Source organism: Chelon labrosus, assembly GCF_963514085.1.
Source record: "Chelon labrosus genome assembly, chromosome: 6".
NCBI lineage: Eukaryota > Metazoa > Chordata > Actinopteri > Mugiliformes > Mugilidae > Chelon > Chelon labrosus.
Genome location: NC_140342.1, coordinates 1,008,607 through 1,023,165, shown reverse-complemented (window position 1 = coordinate 1,023,165; position 14,559 = coordinate 1,008,607). Strand labels below are relative to the sequence as shown.

At 38.4% G+C, this 14,559-nt stretch overlaps 1 protein-coding gene across 1 annotated transcript; it reads left to right on the top strand.

Annotated features, from left to right (window-relative positions):
- The first annotated feature begins 922 nt into the window (after window positions 1-922).
- On the top strand, window positions 923-12,025 carry LOC311488958 (potassium voltage-gated channel subfamily B member 2-like). Its single transcript, XM_084545828.1, has 2 exons — window positions 923-1,707; window positions 9,546-12,025. The coding sequence occupies exons 1-2, from the start codon at window positions 1,123-1,125 to the stop codon at window positions 11,526-11,528; spliced, it is 2,568 nt and encodes an 855-aa protein (XP_084401954.1). The 5' UTR covers window positions 923-1,122; the 3' UTR covers window positions 11,529-12,025.
- Window positions 12,026-14,559: the final 2,534 nt, after the last annotated feature.

Here is a 14,559-nt window from a genome sequence, read left to right as displayed (position 1 = left end):
CTAAATCTAATTCAACCTTATTGGACTTAATTACCAATGGATTATACTCGTGAAATGAATACATTCTTGAATACATTCTAATGTAACGGTTATACACTAAATCTTAGCTTCATGAAAGTTATGGTATTCAGGATTTTTTTTTAAAATTCCGATTCAACTGTATTTTCATTTTCCAGGCTGCAGTTTGTAGTAATCATACTGAATTGTATTGCACAGGCACAAGTTTCCATTATTTTGGCAACCCCATTTTATTGGTAAATGGTAGGTATTTACAGTTACAGTGACACATCTACCCATTGGATCACACAAGCACAAACACACCAGTTCCATGGACTGGGAGCAACTGGGGGTTCAGTGTAGCATGTTTCGGGGATCGAATTGCTAACATTCTTGTTCTTGGACAACCTGCTCTACCAGCTAATATTAATTCAATACAGTTTAACAGCATCACAAACTACATCCTCCAACATGATCATACAGCTGAATTACCACATTTCTTAAGCTGTTTCAATATAAACAGTCATGAAGGGGAGTATAGTGCAGGACTGTTTTGCATTATACAATGTATTCATTTTCACAAGTATATGAATGAACTGGCAAGTGAGTATATATGTGTACACATACAAGGAATTTGTTCTTTGCATCCATTACTACACACCATTACTACACACAGAGAGTAGTGAACACTTGAAACACCGAACAGCCATTCCAATCAATCATTAATCCAGACGTCCCCCATTAGACCCATTATCTGATCTAATGGCTCCATCTGGCAAAAATCAAGTATGAGACTGTGAGAGCCACATCAATATTCTACTTATAGGACTATAGGCTATGTGTTCGTAATGCATATATATATAATGAAATTGTATAGCTAATTGATATAAATCATATTATATAACGTATTTATATATTGTGTGATGTCTTATTCTTCAGGCCATGGATTTAACCAGGAGTATAGTGGTCTGAACACAGCCAGGTGAGCTTCGTGGGTCTGGGAAACACTGACCGTCCACCACCTTCTCATTTAGCCTGACAAGCTCCAGTCAGTCACACATCCCACAACAACCTCTGTTAGAGGTTATCCACAGTCTGTAAGGCAGCAGCGCGGGCAGAGCCAACATGACAGATAGATTGAGCTTCAGCACACCCAAAGTCAACCCTCGGCCCACTGCAGCTCCTGTGCTCCCTCCTGAGCCGATTGACATCATCCGCATTAAAGCACGTTCCCGGCGCGTCAGGCTTAATGTTGGAGGTCTTGCACATGAAGTTCTGTGGAGAACACTGGACCGGCTGCCCCGAACCCGTCTGGGACGACTAAGAGACTGCAACACTCATGAATCGCTGCTGGACATCTGCGATGACTACAGCCTTAGTGAGAATGAATACTTTTTCGACCGGCACCCGGTGGCCTTCTCCTCCATCCTGAACTTTTACAGAACAGGGAAGCTACACATGATGGAGGAGATGTGCGCTCTGTCCTTTGGCCAGGAACTGGACTACTGGGGTATTGATGAGATCTACCTGGAGTCCTGCTGCCAGGCACGGTATCACCAGAAGAAGGAACAGATGAATGAGGAGCTGAGGAGGGAGGCAGAAACACTGAGGGAGAAGGAGGGAGAGGAGGAGGAGCAGGGCTGTTGCCCTGACCAGAGGCAGAAACTGTGGGATCTGCTGGAGAAACCCAGCTCCTCTGTAGCTGCTAAGGTAACAACAGCTACACATACCTTGTACACATTGGGAAAGAAAATTCCACAAAATTTCCAGTTTCCTTGGTATAGTAATTCTTAGTTTGGAAGCCTGTTATAGAACCCAGTATCTCATGTGATCAGAAGGCTTGGTAAAATACACGACAAGAAAAAATATCGATTGCTTAGACGAGGTGGCAAAGATTTTATTTGATTCGTACCAAGATGTACAGTGGTACAACCTGGACAATAACATGGTACTGAAATGTGTTGCAACAGTCAATCTGTGTTACACATGAAGTCAGTCTACTGGCTTGACTCACAATTCGGTAACACAAAAATATTCTATGATACTAGAATCGAGTTTAAAGGGTTTTAACAGATAGGGAGGTTCTCTTTTATCTCTTGAGCACCCTTTAATTAAAGTACAATACTAAATAATAAGAATACCAAATTGAGGAGACCTATTCACACACTGACAAAACTGATGTCATAAGATCTTTTAAAAGATTGATATCAAAAGTTGAAATCATTCATATTCAGTCATTTAAATACATGTGTCCTGTAAAATATCAGTAGGCAGACAATCCAATATAATGCCATTTGTAAAAAAGAAAATATTGTGGCTAAAATAATTTCTGTCATTTCCTCTTCTCTGTGGTGGAGCTATCAGGATCACAAACTGAAGACTTAGACTTAGACTTAGATAAACTTTATTCATCCACAAGGGAAATTGCTTGGTCACAGTAGCTTAGTTGTACATAAAAAACACTCTTAAGTGATTACTTTTGCATATTTAGCTGTGATCTTCCATGTTAGATTTGATGGATTATCCAGAGGTTTTCAGTAAATTAGTAAAAAAAAAACTGAACCAGGTAAAGAGTAACAGGCAAAGTCAACGAACTTTCTTCCACTGGTGTTTACATCAGTCTGATACAGGAAATTATTTTTGAGTTTTTAGTTTAAATTTCCAAATTTTAACCTGAAAAACTGGGCAATTGTGCAATTCTTTTAACTTTATCATCTGTTTTGAGTTTAATGGGAACATAAATCATTAGCACAGTTTTACAAACAAATGTATTTATGTATCTGTCTGGAGACTGGACCTTGTCTTGTGGCTCACAAACTAGTGAACACTGACAACTACAAAAACTTAATCAAAGATCTTTCATCTGCATTAGCAGTAACCAATTTCCCAGAAGGAAGTTGAAAAGTTTGCTTGTGGCAGTACAGCTAATGATAGAATAAATGGCAGCTCCTGCTTCACACAGCTTAAAAAAAAAAAAATTAGACAGAGGTGTTTTTTTACTTGTGAAAAATCCCCATTTTTTTAAACCAATAACAGGAAATCAGGGAGAGAGAGTTTGTTGTTCAATTCTAATAGTACTATTAGCAAGCGAGTGACAAATTCACTGCTGCAACAACAACACGGCAAGTTTACTCTAAGCCCCAAACCTCTACTGTGTCCCACCAATGCAGACAATGTGTAAAATTAAGATAGATATCCCCCTGGTTTTGTGTTCATTTAAAGTATTTCGGTCATGATAAAGACTGCAAATGGTTAAAGCTTTTTTAATCTGATGGGAAGATGACATCAGTTGTTTTCTGGAAAAATAAATATAGAATCTAGAAATCTAGACGATAAGCCTTATGAGTGTATATTTATGCAGTGTGTACTACATCCTGCATGTTCTCTGTCAAATAACTTTTTTCTCTAAGCTTTACGTAGGGCACACTGTAAGCTTGATGTGCTTGTTTTATCTTATACAACAGAGCAGGCAGACAGCAGATAGACAACACCTAAAAACAAAATCCAAGCAGAGCATTAGTCCATTATCTATAATGTGGTAGCCACCATCTTTTAATTCTCTCCAGGGAAACACAATCACATTAGATTATTGTGGAGCACATGGCTTATATTAAAAATGTCTGTATCAGTGCAGGAAGTACACTGTGCCTTTTATATATCAAGTGAAACAAACACATGTGGAGGTTGATGCACATCCAAATGTGATAGCAAAGACATGTTATGTTTAATGAGTGCGGTGGGGAAAAAGCATATAATGGAAATTATTCAGCAGAATAAAATTTTAGTTTGATTAATTTTCCTGATATGACTATATCAACTAAAAACGTAAGGAAATTAGGAAACAAACACAAGTCATCAAGAGAGCTAAGAAAGTAGGTGCCTAATATTGTTTCACTGTAAAATCTAATAAATTGACTTTACTTAAAAAAAGTATGTAAACTTATTGCCCCCAAAAAATTTAGTAAAGTAAACGTGACAAGGTGAATTAGAGGTACGTTGTTCAGGTTAAGTACCACTGAAATACTACTACTTGAATTTATAGTACAACAAACATTAATTTTTTGATCCCTACAAACAAGAGTACATGATACTAGATGATGCGTGATACATGGGGTTGTTTTGTGGTGCATGAATTTATGTTAGCATAAATGCCTGGACTAGGTGAAAGGACACTAAGAAATGGCTATAACAACAATCTAACAGAAAGTGTTAGAGTGTTAGATAGTATCTGTGGGGGCATAGCTTTATTCCTAGCCTAAGTTGTTTGTAAGGCTTTGTGACTATGTCCATATGTGTCAAAATGAGTCCACTGAATCACATATTCGCATCTTTAAGTGACATTTTCAAGGTGCTTTGTTGTGATAACTGGCATTGGAGGTGTCAGGTGTCCATCTTACTCATGATCATCAGAATCAGAATCAGAATCAGACTTTATTGGCCAAGCATGTTTACACATACAATTTAGACACATCAATCTCAGGCCAGCTGCCCTTGTGCTATATATATATATATCACTAAAAATACAACACTGCTGGCCTTCAAAAAGTACATCTAACATGTGACCATGTTGGAACCATAGTGTCAGCAGGAAGGAAGCTGCTTAGACAACTCTGCAGTGACACTAGCCATGTGTCACTCTGTTGCTGCTGTGGTGCAGCTCAACACTTAACCAATAGGAGTGCGTCTTCCTGGTGACATGAACAGCTCAGTGCCACCGGTGATTAGAAAAGAAGCATTACCTGACCATTTTGGAAAACATGGTGCATTGTTCTGGATCAAATATACTCACACAGACACACACACTCACACACAAACTAGATCATTTAGTTTCAGTTTACTTTCCAGTCAAAGGGGCTTCTATCTCAACATTTTCATTCTGTGTGCATGGCACACATATACATGACTTAGGAGTATAGCTTAATCTCCTTTGGGGCTTTTACTAGGGCTGCTGCTGCTGCTTCAAATAGACTTACTGTTGGCTGTAGGTTGGATAGTCTGTCCAGTCCACTATTTGACCTGTAGGAGGGAGAGTGGGGGCGGGGGTGGACAGGAGACAAGACACAGGAGGTTTTACACTGAATACCTTTATCACAGTAATCTGTGAATTATGAAGGGCAATATTATAAAAACATATTATTTAGCAACAATTTCATTGTATAACCATCTGTCCTCAAATAGCATAGGACTTTCAAAATGCTGTTTTCCCTTTTTAACTCATGTTCTGCTCTGTGAGGTGACAATTATTTCCTGCAGCTCATAAAAGGAAAAGCTGGGACTATAAGTGAATTATTTGGTGTGATTTTTCTTGCACAGAAGGAATGACTGTCATCACAATCAGTGGTTAAGCAGATCCATGCTTATTTGCATGCTGGCTGAAAGTCCATATATTAGATCTGAATCTATACTTTATTCAGCAAAAAATAAATTTAGGTATGTCCCTTAAATTAATTTAGGTGAAACTCTGCATTAGTGAAGGAAAATTAATAAAAATTAAGATATTTTTCACAACTTATTGCTGTGTACAAAAGAATGAAGAATTATGTTATGATTTACCTTCTTACACCCATAGTTAATAACATGTTATATCAAATAAAATGTCTTTGCAGAGGAGAAAAAAACTATTGATAATATTACACAGAGGCAGACATTTCAGTGCAAAATACTATCATTTCTATTTAGGACAGCAGTTTGCAATTTAATTATTCCGTCTGACACGATATGCAAGTAAGTTTAAGATGTGCTACCTATTTATATTTTTCAGCATGCAGTTGAGTTTTGGCTGCTGTTTAAGTTGATCTTTGGTTGAACACTCCATAGGGTTAATACACTTGATTTTTCACTTGAAAACCTTGAAACAAGTAAGTTTTTCAATGGCAGGTTGATGGGGATTGGACGAGAGGGGCAAAAAGAAGGGCTGAGAGGGGTGGAAGTGAAAGGTTGAGAGGTATTGAGTGTGATGGAATGCAGAGATGAAAGATAAGATGTATTATATTTTATAAGATAAAGACTGATTCAGGGTGGGAATACGTCTCTGTACAGTCTGTTCCTCTGTTTCCTGTAAAGAAAGAACAGAAAGAGAGTTAAAAACACCTTCATGTTAGTGTGGGAAGTGGAAATATGTGATGCCTAGTGTTGTTCCTGATCTCAGTCTAATAAAAGCAAACTCTACAGTTCCAAAAACTGAAGAAAAAAAAAACCCCAAAAAAAACAATTCCTTAACCTCTTTGATGGTAAAGATCTTTTTTCTTTTTTTTTTTTTGAGTTTCGAAACAACTACATTCTCCCTCATAGCACCTTCACATCCCCAGATCTCCCCAGAACTTAGGCTATGTTCACACTTCAGGTAAATCTGATTTCTTTCTGCTATCACACATTTAGGACAGACATATATGATTTACAAGTGTTCAGACTAGATTCACGTGTCTGGACATCTATCTGTATGGGCCGTGGTGGTAAAGAAGTTGGCATCATTGATTTCATTGGTGATGGTGATGCAACTTTAAATAATAGTGTGCCAGGAGATTCCTTCCACTGTTGGAAGCTGCAGTGAAGCCTCCCTTGGCATCTGCCCACAGTCTCCATGCTGTCCTCCATAGGAGGAGGACCTCCTCTGCTAAGAGAGGCATGAATTCAAAATTATTCAGGTTGATAGTCTAAACACAGCTTTAGTGATGATAGAATATAACCAACCATACATGCTGCAGACAACAACCCTTCTTATGTCTACTTTAGGTCCATGAGAGCATTAGCAGAGGTGGGAAGAGATTTAATTTGGAATTTGTTGATTCAGTCACTGGCGTAAAATCTGTATTTTGAACATCATTCGTCACTGACAGAGGCACACGTCTTTGTTAACACAGTGCTCCTAATGTCAATCATGATGTGGAATGTGTAACATCTAGATTAAATTGAATGAAGAAGCTGAATTTAATTAATTTAACACACAAGTGAGTCAATGTGACCTCGGTAACAGATAAAAACTCTGTGACTATGACAACAACGACTTCCTATTCAGTAGATCTCGTGTCTGTTCCAAAATCATTATACATATTGATCTCTAGTTTTCTAACTTTGTAAATGTCTCTGATTGCCTATTTGCCCAGCTATCTGTGTGACGTCTCTTGTTCCTTGCTCATGCTGATTATTAAATTTTTCTCAGGCCTCTTTAGCCTGAGAACAAACCAATTAAAAGATTAGCAGTTCCTGTTTGGAAAGAGCAGAGTTAAACTGTCTTCATTTCTCTTTATTCTAATTCTGACAGGGACACTTTCTTCACCCCACTCTTCACTGGTCCATAGCAGTCTATAGTTCAGAGGTGGATATTTTATTTTATCAAATTGCTGTCAATAATTGTGGTTCCACATATTGACAGAAAAATCTCTGTTTTCTTCCACTCCGACTGACTGTGACTCTGTTTTTCATCTATATCAAAGTGAGTTTTTGTGACTCAATCTGATATAAACACAAAGTAACTTATCAGCTGAACCTCAAAGGAGGAGACTCAGTTTCTTCTCCCTCCACTGTACAGCTTCTAAAGCAGCTTGTGTGTTCCTGGTACTGCTTAAAATCTGCCCTGGGTGCCAAGGTCACAGCATTTGGCTCCCATTAAGCCATTAAGTTGCTGCAGGGGCACATTTTGACACACCTGCCCTCTTCTACCCTTTACCTTATCCTGTTTTCTCATCTTTCTCTCTGATCTTTTTTTTTTGTCTTTCAGTTTCTTTCTGCCTTCGCAGTTTTGGCTACTTAAATGTCCTTTGCCATGTCTCTGACAGGCTAGGCGGTCCCTCACTTATAAAAATGTCAAACACAATCCATTACTTGAATAACAGGAACTCTCTCTTGAGTTACAAAGACAGTTGTCATTGCAGTCTAAAAATACGAGGATTAATAATGCAGATAAACACTTTTTTAATGGATCATTTTCCGCTCATAAGTCATACACACTAAACTTCCATCTCATGTTATAAGATTAATGTTGTATTAATTTAAATGTTTAAATTAACTGTGAGATGGAATATGATGTGGAATCCAAAAAAAAATTTTTTAAAAATAAAATAAATAAATAAATTATTATTATTTTGACATTATTTCAACGTCTATCTAAATCAGGCCATTAGCGTCTCTTTGTACTCAACAAAATCAGGAAATGTATCTTTAACGTGACAAAGGCCTCAGTTGGAGTATTAGCTAATTTACTGTATGTCCTCACAGTTAGAGATAGCATCTCTTTCCATAGAGACGCAGCACATACATTTTTTCTTTTGATGTAAAGTTTTCTTGGGGTATCCAGCAACTGCTTAATCCGAGCTATTGCTTGATTCTTCCTGCTGGGGAAAGAAAGAATGAATAACCGCTTCTAAACTCTCTCTATCCTTTCTATAGATAGCAACACAATCCTATTACAGTTATCCTGAAATGTCCTAACGAGGGCTGCAGGGAGAAGACTTAGATCACACATGCTTCAACTTCCTCACTCAGCTCAGACCTTAGAGTTTATTGTTTTTTGAACTGAGACTCTAGGTAATGACACTGAATCTCTTTTGTAAATTTTTTTGTTAAGCCATGCTATACAACTCTGTAATTCTACTCAGCCAGGAGCCAGAAAGAATATGTACTGGGGGCAAAAGTTGTTTCACAGCATAATAAATCACTTGGGGGCAAAAGCTAACTCATAAATATTCACTCTTAAATGTCATCTTCCATTGTTGACCATATTATCAATACGCTGCGGGGGACAAAAAACAATCCATATAAAAATGCTCTAAAAAGTTCCCATGGGACCATGGGACCATGGTAACTTGGTATGGTACCATGAAATGAGTTTTCATTGATACTTAACTAACTGTTGCCATATTCTGGTAGTCATTTTAATGATCAGAGAGTTCATGTGTTAAGCTTCAGACTTTAAGCTGATTGCATACACGTGTATACCTCTTCAGTGGATTTGTCATATTTAATTGAAAACAGGATTCAGTGACATGAAGGGTAAAATTTTATAGTGAAGTACTCCACAAGTGTTCCGGTGTTAATGTTGTTGAGCACTGTTATGTGTGGTGGTCAATATGGCGGGTGCCAATCAACAGTTATGTCGTTCAAGTGTGTTTTCTCGTGTAACTCATGTTTAGGGGAAGCACCAATGCAGATAATAATGTCACTACTGCAAATATCCATCTATGACAAAGAAATGGAAAAAATCTCCATAACAATAAATGTCCGCAGCTTGTGTCTGCGTTAATATGTGGCTGCTGTGGTGGGGTTTGCAATGCTACGAATGTTCCTATAATTGCCTATAACATTACCTCTGAGGATGTTTAATGCTTGTTTGATTCAGTTGTGGTGCACTTAAGTAAGTAGGATTAGTCTTGGATAGACCAGACTCACCCAAATTTCTCTCTTCATAACTGCACTGTAGTTTCTACTAACACTACTGCCCTAGAGCCTTACAATTAGCTGGCTATAAGCAATAACGAGGGTCAAGATCTGTAAGAAAATTAATAATGTGCACAGCTAATACAGTAACCTAAATTCCTGTGTTTGTCTTGCAGATACTGGCCATGATCTCCATCCTCTTTATCATCATTTCCACCATTTCATTGTCCCTCAATACTCTGCCAGAGCTGCAGGTCGTAGACGAATTTGGTCAGTTTAATGACAATCCCAGTCTTGCCCACGTGGAAGCTGTCTGTATTGCCTGGTTTACCATGGAGTACATGCTGCGCCTGCTCTCAGCACCGGTCAAGTGGGATTTCATCAAAGCACCACTAAACATCATTGATTTGCTGGCTATACTGCCATACTATGTGACCCTCTGCTTAACTGAATCTAACAAGAGTGTGCTGCAGTTCCAGAATGTGCGCCGCGTGGTTCAGATCTTTCGCATTATGAGGATACTGAGGATCCTGAAGCTGGCCAGACACTCGACAGGACTCCAGTCTTTGGGATTCACTTTGCGAAGGAGCTATAATGAGTTAGGTTTGTTGATCCTCTTCTTAGCCATGGGCATTATGATCTTTTCTAGCTTGGTGTTTTTCGCTGAGAAGGATGAGGACGCCACCAAATTTACCAGTATCCCTGCCTCCTTCTGGTGGGCTACAATTACTATGACAACTGTTGGTTATGGAGACATTTATCCACAAACCCTGCTGGGCAAAATTGTAGGAGGGCTCTGCTGCATAGCAGGCGTGTTGGTCATTGCTCTGCCTATCCCTATCATTGTCAACAACTTCTCTGAGTTCTACCGAGAGCAAAAGAGACAGGAGAAGGCCATCAAAAGGAGGGAAGCTCTTGAAAGGGCCAAAAGGAGTGGAAGCATTATTTCAATTAACCTAAAGGATGCTTTTGCCCGTAGTATGGAACTCACAGATGTGTTGGTGGAAAAAAAAGAGGACAGTAAATGTCCAGTGGATAATCACCATTCGCCCAGTCGCTGGAGCTACCACAAGCACTACTCCAATGCAGACATGGATAGCCCAGGCCGGTGCAAACATTACCAGGAAGTAGGTCAACTTGGCTCCCCCAGGCTCTTATCTAACAAAACGACCCCTCGACACCCAAGTGCAAAAGATGCCAACAAGACAGCAGCCATCCAGGAGCAACAGGGAAAAGTTAAAGAGGAGCAGATTGCGACAAATGTATCGACCTGCCCCCAAGTCAGGCAGACTTCACCTCAAGTAAGCAATGCGAGAAAATTATCTGAGGACTTTACTGTGGAATCAGGAGGAACAAGCTCTCTGCTCCCCAGTGCGGATGGTGGTCAAGCTGAGGCAAGACAGCAGCGTATCCCCCCTCCGTTGGATCTAAGTCAGATCAGTACAATGGAAGCTAACGCTGAAAGCATCCAACCAACCACCATCATTAAAGAGGGTATGTATGAATTTATGTCTAGCCCCAGAAAAAGTATGACTGGAAATATAGATTTTGTACCACAGAGTGGAGAGAGTGTTGGGATGACCTGTGACAGCATCTGTAGCTCCTTGCAAGACTACAATCCTGATCAAAAGACAAAAGCTCACAAGGTTGACTTTGTTGACTCCCAAGATGATGTTCTTGTGGCAGTGATGACACCTGTGGCAGCCCCAGCATCCAGTGGATCAGTCAAGTTTGCTCAACTGCTTTGTGATGCCATGGTTTCCAGGATTTCTCCATCTCCTAGTTCTGCAACACAAGAAACAAAGTCTCCCCTGGCAATCCTCCAGTCTCCACCTCTGGGCCAGCAATCTGTCTGTCCCATCAACTCCCAGAGGGGAGGGGAGGGCTCAGCGGCTTGGAGCTTAGAAGGTGAAGGGCGGCTCACAGGCTTAAGCTGCCAGGGGAGGAATCACATGGAAAAGTCTTCTGTTGGCTCAGGCAGCAGTGCTAGTTCACTGTCATCTAAAGCTAGTCCGCTCAACTTAAACCAGGAGCTAGTACGTATGGAAGGATTGGATGAAAGCAGAAGTGAGCCTGGAGAAGAACAGAGTGGAGAAAAACAAGAAAATCACATAGTTCTAGACAGAAGCCTGACACCACCATGTGAAACAAGCATGTGAGTTCAAAAGTTAAAAAAAAAAAAAAAAAAAAAGTATATAGACTGGGAAAGAAAGTGGAGGTAACAGCAGAAACTTCCCATTATAACCTCCAACAAACATTACCTGGCTCGGGACTTGCAGCTGCTCACAAGTTACAATAGAAACACATTAAACAAGACTGTTAAGGGTTTTAGTTTTTCTGGGGACCAGCATGAGTCATATCCCACCAGAACTTTTGTTAACTCATTCAGAAACACGTGGCCATTTGTCTTCTATTTGAATTTGAATCGATGTCTAACATCAGTGTTACCACATTATTGTCAGATGATAAGGATATTATGTTATATGTATGAGAATTAATGTGACACTCATCTTTCAGGGCTTATGAGCAAAGGGACATGAACAAAGACATCGCCTTGTGAGAACAAGAATATTTGAAGATTGTACAGTTCAGCACGAAGGTTATGTACAGGTTCCTATCGGCTACTAACTAGCCCTATTTGTTATAGTGGACTAATCACAACACAAGAAGATGGAAGGTGGAAGTAAATTATATTTTTATATGTCTAAGTAACTTTTGAAAATGTACAATACTTGAAAAAACAATGATCAGTCATTAATTTGTTTAATGGATTTTGAATATTCATAATTTAAGTGCAAGTATTACATTCTTGTAATTGGACAAACACACAAGCACATAATACAGGTATGTGAAGTAAAAATTATCTTGTCACCAAACAAATAGCACTGCATAGTCCAAAAAGACATTTTATGTACTTTTTTGTTTGTTCTGCTTTTCATTTTATTCCTTATTTTTCTCTCACTCTTTTCTATAATATCTCAAATAAAACCAGGGTCTTTAAAGTGAAAAGGGAATAGAATGGAGACATAATATATAATATATGGTCTGATACACCACTGTTTTCACACATTTATTGAATAAATGTCCTAAAAATTCAATACACTGTATACAAATAAAGAGATAGGTGAACTGAGCATGGGCACATGAGCTAATTACTATTGCGGAAAAGTTCTCACTCATCACTCAGTGCCTGTGTCTTAACCCCTCCTGCAGTGTTTGCATTGCTATACACTGCTGAAGATTTTGTAATGAGCCAATGAAGTTTTGATTGCAGGGGAACCTCCCAATTTCCTTTATCAAGAAAATGCCCACATGTTTAAGATTGTGTGCAGACTGCCCTCATAAATCCAGGAGTATCGGGTGTGTGTATATAGTATTATGTTGATAAAAATGTTTGGATTTTTGATTGATGTTGAAGAACCAACAATCTTTCTTGGTCTCTGTGAGACCACTGTCTTATTGTAAGCATCATTCCAGTTATAAGGTTTGCTTTATAATTGTTTTGACCATCATTTCTTTCAATAATAATATCCCTGCACTCACCAAGTTAATAAATGAAGTCTAGGAACATGGTGACGTCAATTAAAAGACAGCTTTGAAAATAAACAACAAGTTGGTTGAACATATTTGGAGGAGAAAATGAAAACAAGCGGTAAAATATTACCCAAACATCCATCGCAGTGTATACCATTTGCTATACTTATGGGCTCAGTAAGCTTTAAACAAAATACCTGTCTGGTTTCAATGGAGGAGGGGGCTGCATCCAGTTATCTAGCAATTTCCATCTACATTACAATCACTTTCACGTGCATGCTTCCCCCAGCTTTCATGTGAACTGCATGCAACATCATGAATGCTTTATTTGTCTTACTGAACTATTCAGTACTGCACACATTTTTTATATGCAAAGTAAGCCTTTAAGGGTTTAAATGATCTGGAAAAACTGTCAACTTTTCCAAGGTGTCTGATCATCTCTCTGGTTGTGTCAATGTGTCAATGTCATATGGAAGCATGGCCATTATGATCAATTATGAGCTCATAATCAGTAAGAAACTTAGTCATATTAACTAAGAACAAGTACTAATAAACACAAACTATTCTTTGAGGGAGGACATGCAGCTTCACAGCTCTGTCTTTCACTTATCCAAAGTCTTTAGCTTTGAAAGAGAGGAATTACAGTATGTCTATGTGACTTGTTTTGCATGGGTGCTGACTATAATGTAAAGGTAGACTAAGAGTGCCCCCTGTAGACATTCTCAAGGGTAATGAAATGAAAGTAATCTGATGCCTCTTTACAGAGTGCGCACAAAGTGTGCACTGCAGGAAATCTGACACAAGCGTAAATGTGAATTAAAACTGTGTCAACCATTGTAAACTCGCTCTTTCTAGATCAAGATGTCATATTTTTAGTTCTAACTAGTTTACTGCATTTTTATGAGAGGAATTTGGAGCTACTTGTTCTTAACATCTCTGTATATTTGGAAATGGGTGTCTTTTCATAAATACACAATTTATGGGAAGGTTTTAAAAAACATATATATTAAAAAAAAAAAACAACCAAACCAAAAAAAAAAAAAAAAAAAAAAAACTATGGCCAGATTATTTATTTTTCTTTCTTATGTTTATTCCCTGATTTTTAATGTGCACATCCTCACATGTTCAGGTTTTGTGTCCCTTTGCATGCAGCTTTGTGTTATTATCTCATCAACTTCAGTGTCAGCCATCTAGGTTTCACACACTATGGATTATGGTTCTAACCTCACTGTGCAACACTGATCAGCAACTTCAGCAACTGAACATTTTTGTTAAAAAAATGGCTTCACTTAAAATCAGGAGAAGTCATCTTGAGTCACATAGATGCTGCATCTGTCATCACAGCATGGTAAAGAATGTTAATCTGAGTAAATCTCAAATTATGTGTAGTACCTTTGGAAATGCCATATGATACAAAAATAGAACTTTTTATAGGGCTGTGGAAGTGAAACACTGTTTCTTGGAGCCAACATTCCAAACATTTTTGTAAAGGAAATGAGCAAAACCATGTCAAAGATTTATTTTAATCCTACCCAGATAAAGTCAGCCTATCAATAACCAAAATGATCTTATTTAAGATAATTGATAACTGAATTGTCACTTTATCTGTGACATTAAAATATGTAGGTTTCAAGCAAAGTGAAAAATCTACCAAAT

Coding starts and splice junctions, on each gene's coding strand:
- LOC311488958 (XM_084545828.1), top strand. CDS start 1,123: ATGACAGATAGATTGAGCTTCAGCACACCCAAAGTCAACCCTCGGCCC. Junction 1,708..9,545: donor GCTCCTCTGTAGCTGCTAAG/GTAACAACAGCT, acceptor TTTGTCTTGCAG/ATACTGGCCATGATCTCCAT.